The sequence below is a fragment of the Syngnathus scovelli genome, chromosome 15 (genome assembly GCF_024217435.2).
Source record: "Syngnathus scovelli strain Florida chromosome 15, RoL_Ssco_1.2, whole genome shotgun sequence".
NCBI lineage: Eukaryota > Metazoa > Chordata > Actinopteri > Syngnathiformes > Syngnathidae > Syngnathus > Syngnathus scovelli.
In genome coordinates this window covers 5,965,506-5,990,361 of record NC_090861.1, presented here as the reverse complement: position 1 = coordinate 5,990,361, position 24,856 = coordinate 5,965,506, and the positions used below count along the sequence as shown (strand labels likewise).

Below are 24,856 nucleotides of genomic sequence, written 5' to 3'. Positions count from 1 at the left end.
TACTCGTTAGCCTGCCCAGTACTTCTTGTTGGTGACCGTACTTCGCGGATTTCACTTATCGCGGGTGGTTTTTGGAACCAATTATCCGCGATCAACGAGGGATTACTGTATATAAATACAATGAATTGACAATTTCAATCAAGATACGTTTAGGGACAGATAAAACTATCTCTGATTAAAATTTGCTGTTGACCAGTGGAAAATGTCATGTATGTACTTAATAAAACCTGCTCAGACAAAAATGACAGGCATCTTGAAGTGAATGCAAATTACAATTAATGAAATAATAAACTAATATTAGTCTAATGAAACTGATGTGTATGGTATGACCATATATGATTAAAACTATGAATCTGTTATTTGCTGTGAAGGCATTAGACGCTGAACACAATGAATGGTATCGCAAGATCAATCTTTTTAGAAATTGTCCTATTTAGATTCTTTTTTTTAATAATATGTGTTTTATATCCACTTCACTCACATTTGGGTGTATGTTAAAATCCTCAATGTTGCTTTCACAGGGAGGAAACAAAAGTCGCAGTTGCACACATGATGGAAAGTGCTACCAGACATGATGCGCCCATTCAGTGACTTCCTCATGCCGTAAATAACTTCAGAAAACAAACAAAAACAGCAAAACCTGCATACAAATCCGGGTTTAATCTTGAATATTTGAATACTAAATCCAGTGTGTCTCTATTGGCAAGGATGATATTTACAATAAGGCTTACAATCCTGATATTGTTGAGCCAAGCTGTAATTATTATGTTCTGATCTTTCATAAGGTGCTCATGTAGTCGATAACTCGACAGTTTCCGCTGACAGGAAACATAACCCACCAAAGTCAAGTGCAGGAAAAACCCAAATGTGACACATTGCTCTCAGATGGAGTCAACAAGCCGCATCTGAAAGCATCCACGCTCTTAAGCGCCACGATGTTACATAAATTGTTGTTACTTCTCGTTCTGGTATGTCCTGGCTTTGCCGAAGAACCCCCAGGTAAGAACATTTGATGTTCTATTCAATGAAGGCTAATTTGACTTAGTCTGCAGTTTGTTTGTACTCTTTGCAATTTTCCTGAGGGGACTCACAGAAACCAAAAGGTGCTTTTCCTGTGTTTGTCTTGTCTCGCAGATGTCGACTGTGTTGTTTTGCATTTGGAGTCTGTGAAATGTACCTGGAACAAACATGGCAACCCTAAAGTCAATTACACCTTCCGCAGCTGGTTAGTTCAAATGAAACACTATGACTTGAGACGAATTTCTCTTCCTTTTAATCAAGCGGGTGCCAGATAAATACGTGCTTAGTTTTCAATGACAATCTGTAAAATAAATAAGACAGCAACCGGACACTTTTGATTTTTCTTACACAGGTTTCATGATGAAGCAGTCAGAGAATGTGAGAAGTACATAACAAACAACAGTCTAAAAATTGGCTGCATTCAGCCGTATGGTGACATAACCAACAGGTTTCTCACTTTCTACATGCAACTGGTGCATGGCAACGACACTTTTTCGAAGAGCGATGAACTTAAAAGCAAAGGTACTGGAATTGTTGCACATTTTAGGGGGAAATTTGTAATTCATTTTTTTTCAACCCAAAATAATAAATCATTTTGACTTGCCCGCAGTGAAGTTAAATCCGCCAACCAACCTGACTGTTCAGAATGGATCCGACTGGAATCTGTGGTTCTATTGGAATCAGACGTTGCCATCATGTGTGGAAAATGAGGTTCGCTCTCGGATCAATTACAAGGAGTGGGTTGTAAGTTACCTGACGTCCGTCTGGGTACATTTTCTTTGTGATCTCCACAAGCGTTTCATTTGAAATACTTTATGCATTCCGCAGGCAGATAGAGTCAATCGAGGGAAGCAAAATTATTGCATCAACTTGCCCTCCAGTCGATCCCAGTATGAGCTTCAGGTGAGAAGCAAATTGCATGAAGTATGCGGAGCTTCTGGCTGGAGCGACTGGAGTGATTCTGTGATGTGGGGATCAAACAATGGCACAGGTAATAATAATATTCCCTGAACAATTTCAGGGGGCATTCGAATAATCTAATTTACCAACCTTTTTTTCTTCTTGTCCCAGAAAGTGACCAAGGTGACGGTTACATGTTTGTCTGGATAATTGTGTACGTTCTGGCTCCCGTTATCCTCATCGCGATGGTCTTCCTGTTAGTGCGTTACGAGAGGTGAGTCAGACCACGTCTGTGCGCTCCGTCCTGTCTGACGACAAGGTTCTGTCTAACAAAAGTAATGGTACAAATTATGGTGCAACAAGCACAATTCTATAAAAACAAAGAATATTTGTAATATGTTGTTGATGTGATGATCTCCGAAATTATCTTAGGTTCAGAATCATCTTCATTCGTGTGGTACCCAAGCCATCCCTGATTCCTCAAGACATTGAAGTAAGGAGCGACCAGTTTTCCAGTTTAAATTTAAATATTTTATTCTATAGAATACTATAAACAAAATTTATAGAAAATATTGTTAAACATTTGTTTTGTTTTTTCTAAAGCCTTGGCCTCAAATCCCCAAAGGCCTTAAAGAAGGCTTCAAGGCAAACTACCACGAGCAAGCCTGTCCAGTTCGAGAGTACCGTCAGGTCCCCCAGTGACCGGTCTGACAGCCCGAGATCCAACAGGTCCACCTCTAGTCCCTCTTTGACACAATCCAAACAGACAAACGGGAAACTTCCTGTTGCTCGTCCACATCCACTCTCTCTACCTCGTCTTGTTATTCTGGAGTTAAGTTTCTTTTACCACCGTATTGGTTTAGGGTTTCACCACGACCTTTTGGAAGGAGTTTGGTCAATAAAATGGGTATCAAACAAATTAAGTTCAGATCAGGAGAAAACTAAAGTGAAATCTGACCACACAGACAGCACTTGCTAAATTTGTCACTAAATATTCTTATCTGCTGTTATTTTGAATAGTAACTTGATTGCAAATGGATAACCTCACTTTGGGGTTGACTTCCCCTTTATTGTACATTTATCTGGAATAAAAAAAAACTTTTTCTGAAAGTTTTGCCCTTTTGATCGTTTTGTACAATCTTGCATTTTAACTTGCATGCAACAGAAGTCATGTCCAATGTTTTATTTCTGTCGCAGTGAACGCTCGGTCCGGGAAGTCCAGGCCCAGTCCAGTTGTCCTCAATTGGTGGTGTCCAACAGAGCAGGGAATTAAGGCAACATACATATCTTCCTGTTTCTAGAAGGGTGGGGCGCAGGGTGGCTGTCCCCAGCTAAAGGAGACGCTCATCGGCTAGTTCCTTAGCTGAACCCGTCAACCACCGCATTTAATTAATGTATCTACGTGATATTTGCACATTTGCGTATCAACTTTTCAGTTTGACCCCTTTTATTTTTTTGCAATTGCACAACAACAACTGCAGCCCGACAACATGTCAGAGGCTTCGGTTGCTGACACTCGCCGGCTAAATTCCAAGCCCCAGGAGCTCACGGACGCATATGGTCCACCCAGCAATTTTCTGGAAATAGACGTTTATGATCCACAGATCGTCGGAGTCGGGCGGCATCGGTACACAACCTATACAGTTCGGACGCGGGTATGTGTTTGGTATGACTGTCGAAAAAGCTTTTAGCCAACATGTTAACGTGGCTGTGACGCCGGGATTGGTGCCTCATCTCGGCTACAGCGGAACTCGAGTGCCGGAGATTGTTTGAGGCCTAGTATGTGGTTGAGCCGGAGGACTGTGTCGTCGCTTGACGTGTATTAAATATACTTAAAACTACACAGGGTAAAACAACTTTGTTCACTAATGCCACATCGAGGGAGCTGTTGAAGCAGCATTTAATTTTATTGAACATAATTTGAACGGCACGAAAATGCGTCTTGTAGCGAAAACTGCTAGGCTATGCTAACCGTAAACAGCTAACACTGTGATATTTTGGTCATTTTAAGTTATTCCCGTGCACTTTTACTTGTAGGTTATACAATTAACGCTGATCTTATGTATTCCAAAGACATTGGATCCGTTTTGCAACGAATGTTAAAGTTGAGCTTGTCGCGATTGACGTCAATAAGTTTAGCTGGCTGACGTTAACAGCGATACAACTTGATTGATAGCTTTAGATTTTTATTTATTCAAGTATTTTATATACATTGCAGTTATTTATTATTTGTTTCTGTTGAGTACGGCCTCCTCCAAGTGGACTCTCAACATCAGCCAAATTTCAACGGATAGGAAGCAATTTTTGCTGCCCTTGCATTGTAGAATATTTACTAGGTCACATGTTGTCTGTGCAAGTCATTGACTGATGTGTCCTTCATCCTTTACGCAGACCAACCTTCCCATTTTCAAACTTAAGGATTCTTGTGTAACCAGACGATACAGTGACTTTGAGTGGTTAAAGAATGAGCTGGAGAGAGATAGCAAGGTGAGTGAGGCTAATGAGCTCTATTAAGCGTTGGTTGCAGATTATATTTTTAATTTATCTGTATTCATTTTTCATCAGATTGTAGTATCACATCTCCCGGGTAAAGCCCTGAAGAGACAGTTGCCGTTCCGCAACGACGAAGGGCTTTTTGAGGAGTCGTTCATTGAGGAGCGGCGATTGGGTTTGGAGCAATTCATCAACAGGTCAGTAAATGAATTAAATTCTAATAAATGCTCACAGTAATATCTTGTAAGTTTGCACAACCATATCACATATGTTGAAATGTGTGCTACTGTAATAGGTTATGCAATATTTAAACTGAAGCATGCTGTGTGTGTGTTTCTCTAGAATTGCAGGTCACCCTTTGGCCCAGAATGAGCGCTGTCTGCACATGTTCTTGCAAGAGGCCGAGATTGACCGGAACTACATTCCCGGAAAAGTACGACACTAGGCTTACCGAGGGGTCGGGGGCGGTTGGGTGGTGGGGCTTTAATTAATCTCCTCTGGGATGTAGAATGGACTTTTCTCTCTCTCATTATCAAGTCAAAACACTATTTCAGAGCATGTTCTTCCGCCGTGCATCTTTGTGACTTGTCTCATGCGTGCGCTTTTGTTTTACAACTACAAGCTGACGGTAGTTTTTCATTGGACAGTGAAATACAAACTACAACACGCTACGTGTGCTATTTTCGCCCGTGAGTGTCATTAAATCATGATTGTAATATAATGTGAATAAAGTAGATTAATGTCAAAGTGTGTCTCATGCAATTTCTGATGCTGTTTTGTGTTTTTTTTTGTTTTGTCTTAGGTATGAGTGAAGTAAGTTTACTTTATTTACAATTCTCAATTCAGTTGCATGAGCTTTTTTTTAACTATTGCTAAGGAGCATAATTGTACATCCCTCATTAACCGAAAACTCTCCTAACCAAGTTTGTCAAAATTAACTGCACTAATATAAGCAGGTGCATGCTAAACCTGCACGCTTCTTTGATTATTTTTATGTGTTGCAATCATGCTGATGAATAATTTCTGTTGTTGGCTAAATGCTGCATTTTCATATTAATGAGTAAAGCCTTCATTTTCTTGTCTGTACCGTGGACAAGAAAATGACTGTTTTGACTTTTTTGTGATGCCACAACACAAAGCTATCCGTGAGGGACCATGTAATCTCACGTTTTAGTATAATACGAGCCATACAAGTAATAATTTCACCAAGCAGATCAAAGACAAAAATATTATGACAAAAATTCAGTAAGTCAACCTCACCTGCTTGGAAGTCAGAGTCAGCACATTGGAAGGGTCAACATTTCCTCATATTCACAACTTAGATTTCGCCATCTTCTGGGAATTTGCGCAATCCTTTCCTTCTGATGTGTCCACTTTGGCCAGCTGGGGGCAGTATGAGAGAGACATATACTGTTAAGTGAGATGTCTCAGCTCATCAATACAGCACTAATATCAGCAATTCCACACAGAGGATAAAGAATATACGACTGCACCTATGTTCTCTTTTAAACACTTTATATTGTATTTTAGGACAATACAAACAATATTCTCTTTATATTTGGCCACTTGGCCTGCAGTGTAAACCCAGACGAAAGCACTTCTGGTGTTTGACTTTGTGGTTTGTTTTGTTTTCTCTCTCCACTATCCAAACAGACGCCTGCACCTTCTCCATTTATTTCTACAGCTTGTCAGTTTCAAGCCGGTGGAGGAAACTACCCAAATATTGTTCCCATTGTGTAAATCGTTTGTTGTCTCTCTGTAATTCCTCTTATGTACATCACTTGGTGAATGACAGTTTTATTTTTTTCCCTGATGATGAATATTTACCGCCGCAAAGTGCTTCAGACAAGCGTTCAACTTGTGTGCTTCGTATTTGCTTTTTGGTTGCAAGTAAGATAACCTCCCAAAGTGAAGCAAGATGTAGCATCGCAAAGAAAACGCTGACTTGTTTAATCTGTGTGCGCTTTTAGTCGGGGTCACTCACAGTGATGTTATCGCGCCTAAATTATCACACTACCAGTTTATGCAAATCATAAGTTAAGCAAGCAAATACGAGCACTGTGAGGTTCCTCATACGCATTTGAATCGTTTGAAATAGTCATCAGATCTCGAGTAAGATGTCTCGGCTTATTTTCTTATTTTCCCCCTCAATTCCATAAAGATGATTGTGAAGTGTATGTTATCATTCATTATCATTCCAGTTCCATTCCTCTTGTTATTTTTCCGTCCGACTATTAAATTTCCTGCTGCCTGCTGTGTTACGTCTACAAATCCTTTCAGTCTAGGGAGGGAAAAAAAGTCAGTGAACGGCGCAAAGTTCCACTTTGAGTTGGAAACGTGTCGTGGGAGCCGCGTGATGAGAGGCTTCACGCTGGCGGATGACCTACTTCTATCAATGTGAATCGCTGAAACGGATCGTCGACACGCAAAATGGGATTGGGAGAATATTAATCACATGTATTATCATACATAGTCTGTTAGAAATAAAACTAGATGGTGACTGTGATAATCAACAGGATTCAACCCTCAAAAACTCAACTACAACATCAATTAGAACTTAGCCGAAGTTAATTGCAGCTTGCACCATAGCTCAAAAGTTGACAACGCTCTCAAAATCTCTACCCTGTAAGATGAATGGAAAGAGCAACACAAAGTTGTGGTCTGTTAGAAAAACATAATTAAATAAAAGTAGACTTAATCGTCCGTCTTGACGCTGGATAATACACAAAATCAACCTCAGTAAGCTACAGTAATAGTCATTTTTGCTGACAACAAAAAATACACTAAGGTCCTTACTCAACTTCGGTTGACTCAATTTTACAGAAAGTGGTTGCGTCATTTTTTTTTGCGTAAGCTCAAAGTCTCAAAACAAAACATCTCACTTTTATGTTTTGGCCAATCAAAGGAATAAAGTGTGTGTGGCAAGCAGGAAGCGTGACAATAAGTACAAGCTCGAGCTTTAGTTGATGTACAACACTGAGCCTTTTTGTTTCACTACACACGAATCCCAAAGCCCTTTTTCCTGTTGTTGCTCTCCTCGCAGTAGGGGATTAAGCGGCAAAGGGGGCATTCTGGCTGGCCGCAGGTGGATTAAAGTCGTCCCAGAAATAGTGATCTTGTGATGTAGATCTTGACATGACTATAATTGGACACAATGGACTATAGGAATTCTAAACATTACAGCCAAATCTGGCTTCACATGAGTCATGACTCTGTAACTTGGTTCCAATTGTTTACATTGCACATGCATTGAATTGTCTTTGATTTCATTGTATCCTCTCCATTCAGACCAGAGAGGAATTGTTTTTAACTAACCAATAATAATCATACATATGTCAGAACGCAGTCTGTCTTATTTACAACAATTACATTAACCATGTTTGAGAGTTGATGGGGAAAGAGTCAATATATTCATCCAAAGAATAATCTCAACACACTTGTGCATAAATCGGAAGAATTTTGAAAAATATTATTGAGATTTACTATGCCAATATTTGTCAAGGTCACCTTTCTTCTGTGACTTTTTGAAAATGTTGATTTAATTCCAAATTCTTGCTCTTCTTCAGCATTTCACTTCAGAGGTTCTACATAAAAATGTCTTGAAAGTCTCGAGTAATGATAGTGGGCCGACCTTCCCCGTCAAATTAGGACAGTAACCTGCGACACAAAGCAGCTTTGATGTGCTGGCCTTATCCTGAGAAATGAAAGCGGACATGCATGATGGGCACAGCGGTCCAAGGCACAGATTAGGTCGTGTTTGGTTAGCGCTCTGCAATGACGTCCGTGTTTGTAGAGACACCTATTGCGGGTTTAGCTTGATAAAGTGGAAATAAATCGAAAGAGCAGCGAGGCCGGGCAAGGACAAAAGGGGCGTTGCTCAAACCACGGTGGAGGGGGGAGAACATTTTGATTTAGGAACCCGTTGGATGTCAAGTTAGCTCATCCTGAAAGTCAATTAAATTAGCCTTGCAGATGGTGCGAAGCAAACTAAAACAAAAGTGGAGGCCTCACCGCCAAATGACCCAGTATTGCTAACACATGGGTGTGTACACCGTTGACTTTCGCAATAACACAGCGACAATTGTCACAACTTTCTCTTTTGATTGCAAGGTCGGATTGTTTCTTTCATCTCGTTGTCTTCAATACATGCCACAAGGGAAACTGCAGTCTCGATTGATTTGCATGACTATTTTAATCCAAAATGCATGTCCCTTTTAATAGAACTGACTGCTGATGATTTACAAAAATAGTTCAACACAAGGCTGCATAGTGGACTCTCTTAGACAAGCATCAGACAACACTTTCTGATGAACATTGCAGCTCGGGTTCTGACCAGAATGAGATCAGAGTATAGTCGTCCAAGCTTTATACTGGCTCCCAGTCAGCTGTAGAATAGATTGTAAGATTTTGCTACTGAGTGGTTTAGATCCCAAATTAGGTGAGCCCATAGTTCAAAGCCGCATTTAGCTCTTATGATGCAATTATGCGATGCAAATTGAGTTAGCTTGTTTATGAAATGTGTAATACAAATAAAGCTGCCTTGCCTTTCCTAGAAGTTACCATGTCTGTTTCTTTTTCAGAGTATGTTCAGCCTTTCCTAGAAGTTAGCATGTCTGTTTCTTTTTCAGAGTATTTTCATGCTTTGAATATGTTTAGGCTTCGGACAATGAATGGGAAGGGCCATCCCGTGTGACGTCACTTTGTTTACACACGCACATACACGCACGCCCTCCGCCCACTCTCAAGCAGATCAAAAGCACGTTCCCGGAGCTACGGAGCGAGATAATTCATCAGCAAGCAAGCAAGACGTACTGCTTTTTTCCAGCTTCTCTGGACTTTGATCCAAGCTCTGTTCAGGGTAATAAATTTTATTACTTTTCAAAAACGTGACTTCGACATTGTGGAAGCTTATTTTGGCGGTCACCCGAGTCGACTGATGCAATCCTTCCATTCGCTTTTCTCCATAAATGGCGCCCCTAATCGTTCAAAAAAGTTATTGCGATGGTTATTTATATACAACAATAAGAATTAACGTTGACTTTGCCCACAGTTTTAGTAAGCGTTACGGCGTTCGCCTTGCTGCTTTATTTCATTTTAAGCGGGTAATCGGATGACGTCAGAGCCTTTGAAAGAGTTCCAAATAACGCTGTTTTTTTTAATATTGGAAGAATGTGTTGTTTTTAATGTTTAGATGCACGATTCAACTTGCATACGCTATTTTAGTCTTGTTTCATTCATTGTTATGGCACGACACGCACGATTACTAGTAAGGCGTGGAATTACGGCGATGCTCTTCACGGACCTCCCTTTACTATATGATCTTACAGTTCTATCAGAAGATCGGCCAACTAAATAGCGCTGTATCGTGAATAAGAGTAGCGTAGCATCCTGTTATCTATAGCAACACTCCATATTCATGAAACATTAATAAACTTAAAAAAAATGTTAGATTTCGGGCCGTGTTCTGAATTTGACATTTGCAAATTACGACGTTTTATGGAAACAAGTGAAAGCCACATTCAGAACCGGAGTCGGACGAAGCCACGTAGCTTAGCAGCTGCTGTTTTGTCGGTGACAGACGCTCCTAACTACCCTCACGGCGCGTCAAATAGCGTAAGTAAAGCTGATTCCGTCTTTTTACGATCAAGCAAACTAGTTCGACATATATCTTAACAATTTGTTTGCCTTAAAAGTGAGTCATCCTTCTCATGAATGTTGGCCATGATGTTCTAGGGTAGTTACCACGCGTGTGTTGCATCAGCCTGCGCTCTACCACAATGTACTCAAATAACTAGCACGGAAATAGGAGTAAAATAGATCAGAATTAATATTTTATCGTCATTAACCATTTCCTGCTCTCAGTAAGGTGTCTTGATATGATGGTATGGAGGTTGTGGAACGTGCCCTAGTTGATAACTGATAATTACACAGAAGATTATACGGACTCTATAATTGGAGCCTGTCAATCAAGACTAATGCATGTAGTGATTTGATGTATATTATTTTGTATGATTGGAATTTACAATTAAGCCAGGAGGTTTTATGCCCATGAATGAGTTATTGTGACGCAACGCCCAAGGTGGGCTCTGTAGACGTATTTCAAAGCTTTATGACAAAGTTAACAGTCGGAACGATTTGTTAATTTGAATGTTTTAAAAAAATATTAGATTATTGTGGTAAGTAGCAGGTTTATACTTCCATCGTATGATTGGTGGAAGGTGAAGTTGTACAGAAACCGGCTTGCAGGTTTTGCAAGCGGAAGAGTGCACACCACACCTTCTAAGTGCCCTGAAAATATTTTTGTCATGATCAACCAGCAGCCATTTTACATTCTACATTTAAAGACGATTCTAAGGTCATCTCTCAAACATTGTCGATGACTCACGCTGGCTTGATGAAGTCTGTTAATGGTTAGTACAGTTAAGCTGTTGTAGTAGTTGTAGTATTGGGCACATAAGATTGCATTGTGGCTTTGTTTTGAAAGATTTGGACAATTTTAAATTAAACAATAGCTTTAAATGACGACTCTATTGTTAAAATGGTGGTCAATTAATTGATTAATTCGACACCTCAACTCTTGGTTATTGTAGTACGACAAAGAGAGCGAAGTAATGGATTTTGTCTACTTTAAAGTCTACTTCACTGGATTATTAAAACAGATTTTGAGAGTCAAAATGGAGACAATGTTTTCAAACAATTGGATACTCTGATACAATTTCTTGGAGAGGGGATTTTTTTTTCAGCTCGTTTACTATTTTTTTTCTTGGATCATTGCTCGTGGGAAAATGAGCAGATTCCCGCTTGTCACATTCCATCTCCCTGCGAGTTCACTATTTTCTTTTTTTTTGTTTGGCAGCCGTGCTTGCTTCCAGCCAGGTGACTTAAAGGGTCGCCCGGTTCGGGGTCGAGTGGTCCGCACGTACACAAGTTCAAAAGGCGAGCGCAGCCTTATGCAAACACGTCAGATCCTTTATGATAAGCTGTAGCGTTCCTTACACATACAAACATACATTGTGGCTCAAAGGGTGGGCTGGGGGGAGTGTGTGTGTGTTTGCATAACCAGCCGTGTTCTAATACACTTTCCAGGGTTATGCAAGGTCACGTTAGCGCTTTTCAATGGCTATTTAGTCTTGCAAGCTATTGAACACGGTGTTCTTTTAGCACTAGTCTTTGGATTAGACGAATGCCGTAGTAATTAAAAAAAAACACGTCATCTAATCATTAACGAAAGATATTTCCAAACTTTAATTGCGCTAAGCTTCTCCTTTTACAATAGAAAACCAAATCTAAATGGATATGTTGCCGGTTTGCTAATGCTAACGCAAACATAGTACGTGTGTTGTGGAATGTGACGACAAGACAAGCAAGACACATGGTATTTACAATGCGAGTTGTGTACAGGTTTTAATTCGGTTAAGTTGTTTGTTGCTTTTCTACCTAATCCTCTTAAGAGTCCACGGCAGCTGTTGCCACATTGTAAAAAAGTCGTATTGTTTGTGTGGATAAAAGTTTTGAGTCTTCATTAATGCTTTTAATAGCATGAGGAAAATGACACTCGGCTGCAGGTAGTGAGTTTGTCCATTTCTGCGTCGTAAAAAGCCGCACCTTGGCACAACCTGTGGCAAATTCAAAGCACAACGAGAAGATTAGCGGCTCAGGTAGGGCCCAACCTTTCATGCCCTCCATTTTGTGTTAAAATGGAATCGCGAGTGATCATATCTGTAAAATACTACACTACTTTTACGACAACTACTTTGACTAGCTATCTTCATTCTAAGGCACAGGTGTCAAACTCAAGGCCCGGGGGCCAGATACGGCCGCCCACATCATTTTATGTGGCCCGCGAAGACATATTGTGCATCAAATTCGTGTGTCATTACTAGAATTGCAAATTGTCTTCACTTTTAATATCTCTTTTTTTTTTTGTATTTGACCAGTTTTTACTGGAAAACGAGTTTTGTCAGTTTTGTTTTGTACCTTTTACTGTATATAACATGAGGTGCTCATTCATTTATTTGGGTTTATAGTCATAATGGCCCTCCGAAAGAAGCTACGACTACGGCCCGCGAAAAAAACGAGTTTGACACCCCTGTTCTAAGGTGTGACTGATTATTCTCGTTTATTATTTTAGTCAAACTACTTGACGCTGGGGCAGTTTGCAAAATAATACAAATTATGTAGTCCTGCAACTATCTGCTGAACGAGGAAGTGTAGCAACCATACCTAACCTGTTTTAGAATCGCACTTCTAGTTGTGTACTAAAAACTAAATTGAGAGCAAATAATCAATTATTAAATCGTCAATATTGTTTAATTTTTTTCATATAAATTGTCTTATTTTGAAAATCGTCAATATTGTTTAATTTTTTCATATAAATTGTCTTATTTTGATAATCGATTAGCTGCTGATTAATCGATTGATTTTGTCAGCTCTATTGCATTTTCTTTTTTTAATGAATCTCCCTCAAAGGACGTCTCTCCAAACTTGCTCTTTTCCTAATTTGCATGAAGGGGGACAAAAATAGAGAAGGCAACGCCTCAAATTACACACACCACTGCAAGCTTGTGTTGACGTACACAGCCGGAACGTTCCAGCGCGGTCATTACCTTGCAGTCCGCTCTTTGCACACATGTGGGCCGTGCCCCCGCGTCAGTCCACATCATAGCCGTGTTGGTACATCAGGTGATGGCCTTGCCCCCCTATTGTAAACAGAAAGTCGCATGGTTGCGTGTTATTGCCAACTGTTTTTGTTTTACTTTTATGCAGGTGTCCGTCACGCTCTCTTTAGACTCTTGATTGTAGTTACACAGCACAAGAAATAAAACGTGACCTGGTTAGCTAAAATTGACACCCACCTGTAATGCATTCACCTGTTCTAGGGGTCCGTGCAATGGAACTTAATATGTTTCAAAAGCCGAGTTATTTGTTTTTTCATCCAGCTTCTCTCCGGGCTGCTACTTTGTCTCATCCAGCTGCTGTTTTCTTCTCCACTGTTGATATTAGCTCGCAGATATTAAACCATGTGTTTCCCGACCGAGTTCTGCGAATCTCAAGCTTACTGAGATAACAAAAGCAGCGTGCATGGGTTTATACTTTCCCAGTTGACTGTTCAGTAAACATTTGAAAGCGTGTCGGCAACTTAAATGCTGACAAAGTATTTAAAAAATGTTTTTTTTTTTTAAAACTTCGGTCACTCGTGAATCAAGGTATCAGTGCAATTTGTGTGAAACCAGTCCAGTAGCTAGTTTGAGTGCATTTGTCGTTGGTAAAGTACAAGAAACCGAGTGCATGTCGCCGCGGCAACAGCTTTCGGCCGGAATGGAAAGGCTGCAATAATATGTACCGCCTGCTGCCAAACGCTGAGAAACTTTGGCAGTTCCTGAATAGTGAACTTGTTTTCCTCTCTTCTCCTCACAGGCTGCCAAATACTGCGCCCTGCCTTATTCTCAAACACGCCCACGCCGACGGACCAATCATCAACAGATCCGCCATCTGCGTAAAGTTTCTCAAGTTCCACGCCTCGAGTCAATCGCACCCACATCGAGAGAGGACCAAGTCAAATAGCGCCCACACGTTTTTACAGCAAAAATGGCGAACAAGCTGTCCCAATTTGGCAACAAGTTGTTGCGTCGCCGCGCGCTGGACTTAACCAACGAGGAGACCCGCTTCGCCCGCTGCCTGTCCACCCTGGACCTCATCGCCTTGGGGGTGGGCTCCACCCTGGGCGCCGGCGTCTACGTGCTAGCCGGCGAGGTGGCCCGTGAGAAGGCCGGGCCTGCCATCGTCCTCTGCTTCCTCATAGCCGCGCTGTCTTCAATGTTGGCGGGCCTGTGCTACGCTGAGTTCGGAGCTCGCGTCCCCAAGACAGGCTCTGCGTACCTATACAGCTACGTGACGGTGGGGGAGATTTGGGCCTTCATCACCGGCTGGAATCTCATACTTTCCTATGTGATTGGTGAGTCCAACGCAAATACAAAATGAGAACACTCCCAACCGACTAACCTTTGCCTTTCACTCGCAGGTACGGCGAGCGTGGCTCGTGCGTGGAGCTCCACTTTCGACAACCTAGTGGAGCAAAAGATCTCGGACTTCTTCAAAGCCGCCATGACAATGAAGGTGCCTGGCCAAGTGTTGGCTGAGTACCCTGACCTGTTTGCGCTCATCTTGGTACTCCTGCTCACCGGTGAGTCAGCTTTGTTTGACAAATAAAAACTATTGTTGCACCTAGTGTGGGATGTCAAAGTAGTGAGGACATGGGCAGAATGTTGTCACTTCTTGGTGGTTTGATGACATTCACACACTTGGGCCCACTCACTGCGAATGATCTTCTCGGTGTGAACGCTCTCATCTGCTCTGTGCCCGCAGGCCTGCTGGCCTTTGGCGTGAGCGAGTCGGCACTGGTCAACAAGATTTTCACCGGCATCAACCTGGTGGTGCTGGGCTTCGTCATTATCTCGGGTTTCGTAAAGGGCGACGCGGCCAACTGGAACCTCACGCTGGAGAACTACACTACGTTCCGGAACGAAAGCAACAACAGCAAGTAAGTAGTGCGTGCTCTGGAATTGTGGGTCTTCAACTTTGTGTATTCAACTGTGCTTTCCTCTGAATATAGTGTCGAGAAAGAATTCGGGACTGGCGGTTTTGCTCCATTCGGACTTGCCGGCGTTCTCTCCGGTGCTGCTACCTGCTTCTACGCTTTTGTCGGCTTTGACTGCATCGCCACCACAAGTATGTCGGACCTCCTCAAATAGTGGCTAGCTTGGGACATTGTGTCCTAATGGTTGTCAGTTCTGCTCACTATTCTCTGCGTTTGTCTTACGCAGGCGAGGAGGCCAAGAACCCCATGCGTGATATCCCCATCGGCATCGTGGCCTCGCTGCTCATTTGCTTCGTCGCCTACTTCGGCGTGTCGGCCGCTCTCACCTTGATGATGCCCTACTACCAACTGAACACCCAGAGCCCTCTGCCCGAGGCCTTCACCTACGTGGACTGGGCCCCGGCCCGCTACATCGTGGCCGTGGGCTCGCTGTGCGCTCTGTCCACCAGCCTGCTGGGCTCCATGTTCCCCATGCCCCGCGTCATCTACGCCATGGCAGAGGACGGGCTGTTGTTCCGCACACTGTCCAGGATTAATGCTCGCACCAAAACGCCCGTGCTGGCCACCATCGTTTCTGGCATTGTCGCCGGTAAACCGCCTCGCTCCAAAAAGCGTATTTCCTTTTTTACTGAGCTACTATTGCCTTAGCTGATCAGTCTGGTGTTTCTCTCCACAGCTCTGATGGCCTTCCTGTTTGACCTTGCCGCTCTGGTCGACCTCATGTCCATCGGAACGTTGTTGGCGTATTCGCTGGTGGCTATTTGTGTTCTCATTCTCAGGTAGGAAACCCAGTCCAACATTTTTCAATTGAATTGTTACTTTTGGGCGCCCCATGCTTTGGTCTAAATAAATCGTCTTCCTTCAGGTACCAGCCAGGCACATTGCGGTCATCCAGCCAGACAGAGAAGCTGATGGAAGGCGAGAAAGGGACCGTGAGCGGCGTGGACAGCGGCGACGAGTACACTGAGAGTGAGGAGAAGCCTTTAAACCAAGCTTTTACCTACAAGATGCTGCTCAGCCCCGGCTCAAAGAACCCCACGATCATCTCGGGCAAAATCGTCTATGTGACCACCGCCATCATCTGTGAGTACACAATGGCGCGCTATGCAAGAACGCCAACGGCTTATTTAGTATCTTAACGGTGCCGCTGTGTGTGGGCGCGCAGCCGTCTTCATCACCATCCTGTGCATCATCCTGGCCAACTTTCTACCGGAGCTGCTCACCGGCAACGGCGTTGTGGTGGCGTCTTGTGTTATTTTGACTCTGCTGTGCATCGGCTGCTTTATCGTCATCTGCAGGCAGCCCGAGAGCAAAGAAGCTCTGACTTTCAAGGTAAAAACGCCCGCTGCTAATCTCACAAAAACAGTCCTTCCCTCTTGTTTTTGTCCTACACCTCATTGAGCAACACAGACAATTGAGTCACCGCAACAAGGCATCACATGACTTGTATACACATCCACATGATGAGCCACTATTTTCCAAAACAGTCCCTTTGGGTCAGGAAATGTTCCGTCCAAAACAATCGGGCACACAAAAGTATTCTATTATTCCTTGGGCTTTAGGGCTGAGCAATTCATCAAATTTAAATCAACACTGCAATGCAGGTAGAAATAATTGTAACACTTCTACATAATAATGTTATTTTTGGTTTAAGGTTCCTCTCCTCCCTTGGTTGCCCCTGTTCAGCGTTTTCGTCAACATCTACCTCATGATGCAGCTGGACAAGGCCACATGGTGGCGCTTCACCGTCTGGATGGTCATTGGTACGTTTGAAGAGACACGGTTGACGCAAAACAGCTCGGGTCAACCGCGAAACTTCCTAACACCTTCTCTCCTTGCCTCCAGGTTTCGCCATCTACTTCTTCTACGGCATACCCAACAGCAGCGCTAACCGTCCATCGCCTCGCAAATACGAGCCGGAGCTGGAGTCCAAGAGCCCCATTTACATGGGAGCCCCCATCGACAGCGACGCGGAGGGGGCCAACAGCCCCTTATAGCCGCACACGCGGTCACGGAGAACGGAGGGAGTTGCGCTTTGCCAGCGTGCACATGGACTTTGGAACGTTACCCGAAAGGGAGGCGAGGCTTTTGCTTCTTGTCACACAAGATGCCAATAATAACGTGATGTTTCGGACACTGTGACAAGACGCCTGTTCATTTTTTTTTTCTAACATTCGTCGCCTGTGCGTGTAGCTAGCCGCATCGCTCTTGTACGTTCACGCAAGATCCTCGTCCTCCCTCGTCTCCATTAGTGGAGATGATGATTAGCGCTTGTGACGCTACGCTGGCAAATGTCAACTTCTTGTCCGCGTACACTAGATTGCACCAGCCTGTTGCTTTGTGTCTGCTGTGTGTGTGTCTATGTATGTATAAACAGGGTAGTTCCGAAACTAAACAGGTTTAACGTCCTGTTTGGGACCTAAATGCTGAAAGGTCAATAATGGAACACTATCCATGTTGATGCTAGCTACATGACACCTCAAAGTTTTTCCTATTTACTTTGGAATAGTTGACTTTTCCGCAATTTTTTTACACACTTGCGCGCACCATCAATTGACAAATTGTTACTATCGAACCTGTTACTAGCAAACTTGAAACTCGTACCCTGCAAAGTTGTGACTCCGGTCGGCTTTTCAAGTTCCAGTGTCAAATATTGTACATTTTTTACCGAGAACAAAACAGAACGGCCAAAGTTGTCGCGTCGCTTGACTTGCTCTAACTTAAAAAGTCAAGTGAGCTGGTGAGAACGTTGGAACGTTTTGTTGTCTATTCGTGTGCGGTGGAACTTACAGCAAATTAATCCATGGTTACCCACAAAAAAAAACAACTTGAACTTCTCATTGACATTCAGTGGACAGTGGACCCTTCATAATTGTGACCTAGGCTGACATTTTAGTACTAATATGAAACAATTGTTTTTGACAACAAAACTTGAACTTCTTGTTAACGTGTTGAGTGTGCAGTGGAACCTCTTAAGTTGTGACACTTTTAGCTTTTCCAAAATCTAATGAATGACAACTTAGCCAATGGCATGGCAATATTTCTCACTGACTTTAAAGTTTAGGATGACGGTTCACGTCTACTTTTAATTATTTATTTGTTCTCGCCTCATGATACATTTTTAACTCCTGCGGTCCATGTTTTAACTTGCTAAAATTTAATAAATAATAAAATAATAAAAGTAAGATTCCTCCTAAGACTAGAAATTGAATGTTTATTGTTATAATTTGAGTACAGCACTGGAAAATGAATTGATTTTTTATTAATTGTGGTTTTTACCCTTTTCAAAGCCAAAGAAAAAGCAGAACTGCATTTAAATCTGAAGTCTCAGTTGGCTTTGGAGGTTCCACTCCATTTTCTTTTTTTTTTTTTTTTTTAAACACAGCCTTTATCCACACCAAATGAAGTCATTGCAGATGTGGGGGCACTTGGTGAAGTCATTGACTAATCAATCGAGTATGTAGGAATTTTGTCAAGATAGCGCTTCGTGGCTTAATATCGTGGCAGATGTATTGTCATTCGCGGTTTAGTTTCAATTGAAACTTGGCAGCTTTGTCTGTTAAGATGTAGTCTTCTGTCTCTTTAGTAAAGCTTATTTAAATGTGTACATCAGTCATGTTTGGGATGAGTTGATTGAAATGCTTTATCTCAGTTAACTTAATATTGATCAAATTTTACACTGGGGTGGGCAACCTGTGTACATAATGTAATTTATCACGTCCCATGCGTTGGTAAAGCAAAGCAATATCCTTGAAATGGACACATTAATATTAAGAAAGGGAAAGTCATTTTACAAGAAAGTTGGAATGTTTGGAGTCTCACAAGGCCAGTACCTTAGGGAGTATTTTTATGATAGTATGATTAAAAAAAAAAATCCCAAGACAATACTGTGACATAGCATTTATTTTAAAAAAACAATGGCTTTGATATGTTATCAAATTTTAAGTATAACTTTATTTTTATAATATTGCGACAATGTTATTTTCCCAACATGACCTCATGCTTGTAAAATGACTTTTTTTTTTCCTGGACGCCACCATGACTTGTAAAGTTTGACTTTTTTTTTCTCTCTAAAAAATATAACTTTTTGACTTAGCACTTTTGATGAATTTATTCTTGTAAGATTCCAACTTTTTCTGGTACTGGAGTTTTCCTGTTAAAATGCTTGACTATTCTCGTAAAATTATGCCCTTTTCCCTTGTAACACTATTTTTTTTTAAATTGATTTTCTTTTCGTAAATTTTATTAATTCTATGCGATTGTCTTATTATATTTTCTGAATGTAGGCCTTCGTAAGTAAAACGGCCCGCTAGAAAAAGGTTTGCCCACCCCTGTGTGTGTTTTTTTTGTGACTTTTTTTCATTGTTGTTTTGCCATTGAAGTAATCAGCCTTTCTGACCAAAATGAACTACTACTGTCATCTTTAGAAAAAGAATATCGACATCTTAAAAGTTTGTCTATAATGTCAAGTGATTCTAAAAATATCCCCCAGCATAATCAATGTGCTTTACTGTGTATTTTACGTACAGTATTTGTGTAAAAGTATATTTGTCAAATGCTGTCAATTAGAACCCCAATCCACCCACCCACCATGATCAATGCTTCTGAATAATTGTGGGGGGGACAAAAGCATTTTTCATGGTTTGTTTGACTAAATAAGAAGTGCCTCAAAATAATCATCTGTTGGATGGAAAGCACCAAGGCTGGTAAGGATTTTTTTTCAAGAAAAAATATCAAAATCATGAGGCATACGAGTCTGCTCATCATAACATTACATCCAGCCCTAGTGCCTTTCAAAACATCCATCCATCCATTTTCTGAACCGCTTAGTCCCCACGGGGGTCGCGGGCGTGCCGGAGCCTATCCCAGCCGTCATCGGGCAGTAGGCGGGGGACACCCTGAACTGGTTGCCAGCCAATCGCAGGGCACACAGAGACAGACAACCAATCTCACTCACACTCACACCTAGGGACAATTTGGAGTCTTCAATCGGCCTACCAAGCATGTTTTTGGAATGTGGGAGGAAACCGGAGTGCCCGGAGAAAACCCACGCGGGCCCGGGGAGAACATGCAAACTCCACACAGGGAGGGCCGGAGGTGGAATCGAACCCGCACCCTCCTAACTGTGAGGCGGACGTGCTACCCAGTGCGCCACCGAGCCGCCTGCCTTTCAAAACAATTTGTCTTAAATCGATTTTTTGATCTTAACAACAATGGTCTGTTTCATTTTGTGTCTGTTTCCAAAATGTACATATAGCTGTCATGTATAAATAAACCAGGCTGTACTTTTTTTTAATAAAAAAGAAAAATCCTTTTTTCATGCTGTTTGTGTTAAGCGGGGAATACATATCGGATAACAAAATTAATTAAGGGGACCGACCAACTGCACTAATATATCTCATAAAAGTTGAAGGCTTTCTTGAAAACCAAAGATTTATTTATTTATTTTTGCAAAGATTGGTGCTTAAATTGTCCTCTAAATCAGTGGTCCCCAACCTTTGGTGCGCCACGGACCGGTTACGTGTCAGAAATATTTTCGCGGACCGGCCTTTAAATAAATATATATATATAAATACGATGAAATGATACGACTGGCATAAAAACAAGTATAAACGACATGAAAATACAACTCACCATTCCGTTGAGCTTGTTTCTCAGGAAAGAACCGGCGTAATCGGAGACAATGACACCCCAAGTGGTTAAGGTTTGTCTCCATGTGCCCAAGCACTTTGGAAAGCTACATTGCCTCGTTAGCTAGCCTGTCGCCAGTCGCCACATATTATGCAGAGTAGGCTTGCTTGGCGCGTCAGAGTCACCTGTGGCGGTAATAAATCCATATTTGCAGTAGGACTTTTTCTTAGAAGTCCTAGCCTCTTCTTCTTCCGTCTCCTCATTGTTTTTTTTTTTTCCCAAACATCTCTATTTCTTGCTCATATTTGTTTGCTTCGCGGGCTCGACTGAGGTGACATGTCACGTGACCGAGACGAGCGTCTTGACCTGATTAACCTGTCAAGAGACACAGCTGCACCGACGGATGGAATTGGGAGAGAATCGCCACATTTTTTACATTTTTCAAAATAAATTCTTACTCATTTTTCCTTGCTCGACTGGGGGAACATGTCACGTGACCGGGACGAGCGTCTTGACCTGAATTAATCGTCGATAAAAAAAAAAAAATTCTGTGCGGCTTGGCGGCCCGGTACCGGTCCGCGGACCGGGGTTTGGGAACCCCTGCTCTAAATCATGTTTGTATTTGTCAAATAATTTCGGTATTTGTCCGACAAACACGAAAGTAAAGATACGTAAATAGTAAAACAAATAGTCAGTATTTGCATGGAAAATTACGTGTTTTGTGAAGTTGCATGAGTGCTCCCTCTATTGGCCGCCACCTCCAATGACATTCAAATCCTTTTGGATAGTTCCACTTATTTATTATAGATGACGTGCACGAAGCCACCGTTCAAATGAATCATGTTACACATTTGTTACTTATAGTGGATATAATAAGTCTACTCACGCCTGCTCAAATATACAGAAAAAAACCTAAAACCTTTATGACTCCATTTTATTCAAGAGGGGAAGTCAAAATAAATAATGACGTGGTTTTAGAAATGTCCATACCCTCTTGTAAGTGGGAATGTGGCTGCGTTTGGAATTAATCAGTCACGATCAAACCAAATCCAGTACACAGGTGCCCACTATTTAACATGTTTCTGAGTGACCCAAGATAAAGTTCAGCTCTTCTAATGCGCTTTTAAGGGGTGTGTAGACTTTCTATACCCACTGTACATGAATAATAAAACACAGATGGACACAAGCTTCGTTCCTCTAAAAGGCACTCAAAATAGACTCACCTCAGCAATTAAATTGAAAACCACTGAGTGAAAGTGGATGCATTTATGACCACCCATACAAAGCCAAAAAGATGTATTAAGGAGCATTTGGGAGTATTGGGCAACATGAAAAATAATCAAACGAATGACTTGACAAGATCCTCAACAGCACAATATGAAGTTCAAGTTGACAAGGAAAATAAAAACCAAATAAATGTTTCTTTTTCCTATATCTACAAAGAATTGGCTATTTCTCTTTGCTGTAATGTTAAATATTACAAGATGAAGTATTGTAAAACAGTCAAATGTTTAGCCTTTAAATCATACATTTATTGTAAGCATTAAGCAATCCCCCACAACAATTCTCTATTCATTATGTTTTAAATTGTCTGATTGATCAGTTATCTGAATTTCATTCTGCCAAATAACAGAAATGGCATTCATATCATTTGGGCTCCAATATTTATTGTTGCGATGGGCAGTGATCGAAAGTGGTATATACATTATGTAGTTTTGTGTATTTGTGTCTCCACTTTGGGGTGAAGAGTCTGTCTAATTTCTATTGGTTGTGTCAGTAGTCATCACTAACTGCTTAAGTGTAAATGTGTATGTCAAACATGGTGAACAACACGAGGGGGCTTCTTGTGCTTTTAATTGAAAGAACAAAGTGTGTTTTGCACCGAGCAAGTAGTCGACACATGACAAGTTAAAGCGTGCTACTGCAACATGGAAATCATTTAAGAAAGAGTGGGGCCCCGCCATGTAGTCACAGACAAAGAGAAGGCCCATCTCCCAAAGATGGAGTCCAAAAGAAATGAGCTCAGCAGAGACACTGGCGACCTGCCTTGGTGACCTCCTCTGAGGAGTGTACCGTGTTGGGGACCAGTCCGCTCTTGACGCCCTCCCAGCCGTCCTGGATCTTGATATCGCCGCCACGCACTAGCTCGAAGATCTGCCTCGTCAGATCCATGAATGCCTTCAGGAGACAAAAACGTTTGTAGACAGAATGGAGCCACTGAGAACTAAAGAGGGCAAACGCCACGTAAAAAGCTGAACAAACCGTCTCCACGTTGATGGCGTCACGTGCCGACGTCTCCACGTAGTTCATCCCGAAGGCTGCCGCCAGCTTCTCAGCCTCCTGCCTGCTCACCTGACGCTGGGGCTCGAGGTCGCACTTGTGACCCACCAGAAGGAAGACAATGCTATGCGGCTGGACGTGACTCTGCGCCTCCTCCAGCCAGCTGTGCACGTTCTGGAATGAGCGGCGGTTGGTGATGTCGAAGAGCAGGAGCCCGCCCACTGAGTTGCGGTAGTATGCTCTGGTGATGGACCTGGGGGAGGTAATAATCAGCATCCTATCCTGACAAAATGATGCTACAACAGAGTAAATAGTCTTCTGAAAAGTAAGCAAAAGTGGACTTGGAATTGAACCCTGTCGGACTCCCATTCATTTATTGCCAAGTACTGACTTACATAAAAGTGCTCTGGTTCCTTGACTTACAAGTTGAACTTCTCAATTTAATTGTTTAGTTCTTGAAATACTATTAAATGTTGTTTTCACTGTATATCTTTATCAAGTATAGCTAAGGTTACCTGAACCTCTCCTGGCCCGCAGTGTCCCAAATTTGGAGCTTGACCCTCTTGCCTGGCTCAATCTCTAGCAGGCGCGAGAAGAAGTCCACACCCACAGTTGGGTCCGACACGTGGGCAAAGTGGCCCTCTGTGAACCTGCGGATCAAACACGACTTGCCCACCGTGGAGTCGCCGATCACGATCAGACGGAACTGGTAAAGCCAAATTGTGTCCATGTCAAGTCTGTCAGGAAAGCACAACCCAGTCACGATTCAGCCATTGTGAACTGACACTGGGCTAACTTTACTGTTGTCATTTTTTTTTAAATGCCAAAATTAATAGAGAAAAGGCTTGTAACAAGCTACTTACATATAGAATAAATTTTTACTTAATTTATTAGGTAATTGGTGAGGCAAAATATATTTAATCGCAATTTATTTATCTCAAGAAATTAATATTTTAATAGAAAAAAACTCCACTTGTCAGATAAATGTTTTTTCCTCGTTTGCACAGGGCTTGTTTTTAAATACTGCATCTGGGTCCGCATAAGGTGTTTTGCTGGCCCGCACGCCTCAGATTCCACACCCCGAGCTGTCGCAGGCCTTTACCTTCACAATCCCCGTTAGCATCCAGCTACCGCACTAACATACATCATCAATCCAATCAATGCGAGTATCCACTGACTTACCTTGAAGCCGAGAGCTCAATATGCGTAAAAGCCAAGCCCCATTTCGAAGATGATGCCTTCAAAAACAAGCCAAAAGGGAGGAGAGGAGGGGGGAAAAAAACACTTTTTGTTTACCAGCTGTGCATCTCGATGATTCACGTTTTAAATTTTAAAAAAATTAAATGGATCAGCTAATAGAGTCTTAAGCACAAAGACTGTCCGGAGAGTATTTGCGTTGCTATTTGGGATGAAACGACGGCGACGAGGACAAACACGACGGCATCACACACTCACATACACCAGCATCCGCTCGCCCTCATCAGCACCGTTTACATTTGCATTTACCGTAAATCCACGCATTTCGACGCAGCCCAAATCGGCGGAAGTGACGCATTCGCTGTCGTCGAATATTTCCAATTTTTCCTTTAAAACTATAGGCATTTTACTCACATTTGTTCCCATTTAGGTTTTTGCTATAACATCCACCATTTTGTGTCACTCGATTAAGTACTTTTAATAATACTTATTATGATGAGCATTTACAACGCATAATTTATTGCTACAATAAGCTAAAAAAAGATTATTGTAATTAAAAATTAAATATAAATATAAATTATACACGCAATACATGAGAATAGATTATTAATTTATTGCTAAATTAATCACATGATTAATTAAATAGTTGGTTCATAATTCCACTGATTTCCACACATTTTATATACATACATTTTTTGTTTAATTTTAAATTGAACATTTAAATAAAAAGTTAAAACA

General features: G+C 41.8%; 4 protein-coding genes and 2 long non-coding RNA genes across 9 annotated transcripts; 3 read left to right on the top strand and 3 right to left on the bottom strand.

Annotated features, from left to right (window-relative positions):
* The first annotated feature begins 829 nt into the window (after nt 1-829).
* Nucleotides 830-3,030, top strand: LOC125981924 (cytokine receptor common subunit gamma). Its single transcript, XM_049742008.2, has 8 exons — nt 830-999; nt 1,135-1,225; nt 1,373-1,542; nt 1,631-1,764; nt 1,849-2,011; nt 2,092-2,194; nt 2,353-2,413; nt 2,524-3,030. Exons 1-8 carry the CDS (start codon nt 936-938, stop codon nt 2,620-2,622), a joined length of 885 nt encoding a protein of 294 aa, XP_049597965.1. The 5' UTR covers nt 830-935; the 3' UTR covers nt 2,623-3,030.
* On the bottom strand, nt 1,251-21,007 carry LOC125981934 (uncharacterized). 4 transcript variants are annotated; one of them, XR_007486203.2, is made up of 5 exons: nt 20,645-21,007; nt 13,020-13,112; nt 5,674-5,796; nt 2,071-2,246; nt 1,251-1,981 (listed from the first exon to the last, which is right to left on the bottom strand). It is a non-coding gene; the product is annotated as an uncharacterized lncRNA (long non-coding RNA). The 4 variants fall into 4 exon arrangements; XR_007486204.2 differs by having other exon boundaries at nt 2,071-2,174; nt 20,645-21,004; XR_011088238.1 differs by lacking the exons at nt 13,020-13,112; nt 20,645-21,007 and adding an exon at nt 8,958-9,290.
* On the top strand, nt 3,232-5,160 carry snx12 (sorting nexin 12). Its single transcript, XM_049742015.2, has 4 exons — nt 3,232-3,575; nt 4,312-4,407; nt 4,486-4,610; nt 4,756-5,160. The coding sequence occupies exons 1-4, from the start codon at nt 3,411-3,413 to the stop codon at nt 4,856-4,858; spliced, it is 489 nt and encodes a 162-aa protein (XP_049597972.1). The 5' UTR covers nt 3,232-3,410; the 3' UTR covers nt 4,859-5,160.
* slc7a3a (solute carrier family 7 member 3a) lies at nt 9,758-18,384 on the top strand. The gene is made up of 11 exons (XM_049741999.2): nt 9,758-10,026; nt 13,831-14,368; nt 14,435-14,596; nt 14,779-14,953; nt 15,026-15,141; nt 15,237-15,599; nt 15,687-15,789; nt 15,876-16,093; nt 16,176-16,342; nt 16,665-16,773; nt 16,856-18,384. The coding sequence occupies exons 2-11, from the start codon at nt 14,002-14,004 to the stop codon at nt 17,005-17,007; spliced, it is 1,932 nt and encodes a 643-aa protein (XP_049597956.1). The 5' UTR covers nt 9,758-10,026; nt 13,831-14,001; the 3' UTR covers nt 17,008-18,384.
* Nucleotides 18,365-20,628, bottom strand: LOC137840977 (uncharacterized). The gene is made up of 2 exons (XR_011088240.1): nt 20,178-20,628; nt 18,365-19,800 (listed from the first exon to the last, which is right to left on the bottom strand). It is a non-coding gene; the product is annotated as an uncharacterized lncRNA (long non-coding RNA).
* Nucleotides 21,008-21,419: 412 nt separating the features above from the next.
* LOC125981925 (ras-related protein Rab-39B) lies at nt 21,420-24,627 on the bottom strand. Its single transcript, XM_049742010.2, has 5 exons — nt 24,377-24,627; nt 24,104-24,159; nt 23,437-23,658; nt 22,904-23,174; nt 21,420-22,819 (listed from the first exon to the last, which is right to left on the bottom strand). The coding sequence occupies exons 1-5, from the start codon at nt 24,542-24,544 to the stop codon at nt 22,664-22,666; spliced, it is 873 nt and encodes a 290-aa protein (XP_049597967.1). The 5' UTR covers nt 24,545-24,627; the 3' UTR covers nt 21,420-22,663.
* Between the last annotated feature and the right edge of the window lie 229 nt (nt 24,628-24,856).

Excerpts from the sequence above, each read along its gene's own strand:
- LOC125981924 (XM_049742008.2), top strand. The coding sequence starts at position 936 with ATGTTACATAAATTGTTGTTACTTCTCGTTCTGGTATGTCCTGGCTTT. Across the intron at positions 1,543-1,630 it reads CGATGAACTTAAAAGCAAAG|TGAAGTTAAATCCGCCAACC; the intron begins GTACTGGAATTG and ends ACTTGCCCGCAG. Across the intron at positions 2,195-2,352 it reads CTGTTAGTGCGTTACGAGAG|GTTCAGAATCATCTTCATTC; the intron begins GTGAGTCAGACC and ends AAATTATCTTAG.
- LOC125981925 (XM_049742010.2), bottom strand. The coding sequence starts at position 24,544 with ATGGGAACAAATGTGAGTAAAATGCCTATAGTTTTAAAGGAAAAATTG. Across the intron at positions 23,659-24,103 it reads ATTGAGCTCTCGGCTTCAAG|ACTTGACATGGACACAATTT; the intron begins GTAAGTCAGTGG and ends CTTTCCTGACAG. Across the intron at positions 22,820-22,903 it reads ACGCCATCAACGTGGAGACG|GCATTCATGGATCTGACGAG; the intron begins GTTTGTTCAGCT and ends TGTCTCCTGAAG.
- slc7a3a (XM_049741999.2), top strand. The coding sequence starts at position 14,002 with ATGGCGAACAAGCTGTCCCAATTTGGCAACAAGTTGTTGCGTCGCCGC. Across the intron at positions 14,369-14,434 it reads CATACTTTCCTATGTGATTG|GTACGGCGAGCGTGGCTCGT; the intron begins GTGAGTCCAACG and ends TTTCACTCGCAG. Across the intron at positions 15,142-15,236 it reads TGACTGCATCGCCACCACAA|GCGAGGAGGCCAAGAACCCC; the intron begins GTATGTCGGACC and ends TGTCTTACGCAG.
- snx12 (XM_049742015.2), top strand. The coding sequence starts at position 3,411 with ATGTCAGAGGCTTCGGTTGCTGACACTCGCCGGCTAAATTCCAAGCCC. Across the intron at positions 4,408-4,485 it reads AGCTGGAGAGAGATAGCAAG|ATTGTAGTATCACATCTCCC; the intron begins GTGAGTGAGGCT and ends ATTTTTCATCAG. Across the intron at positions 4,611-4,755 it reads TTGGAGCAATTCATCAACAG|AATTGCAGGTCACCCTTTGG; the intron begins GTCAGTAAATGA and ends GTGTTTCTCTAG.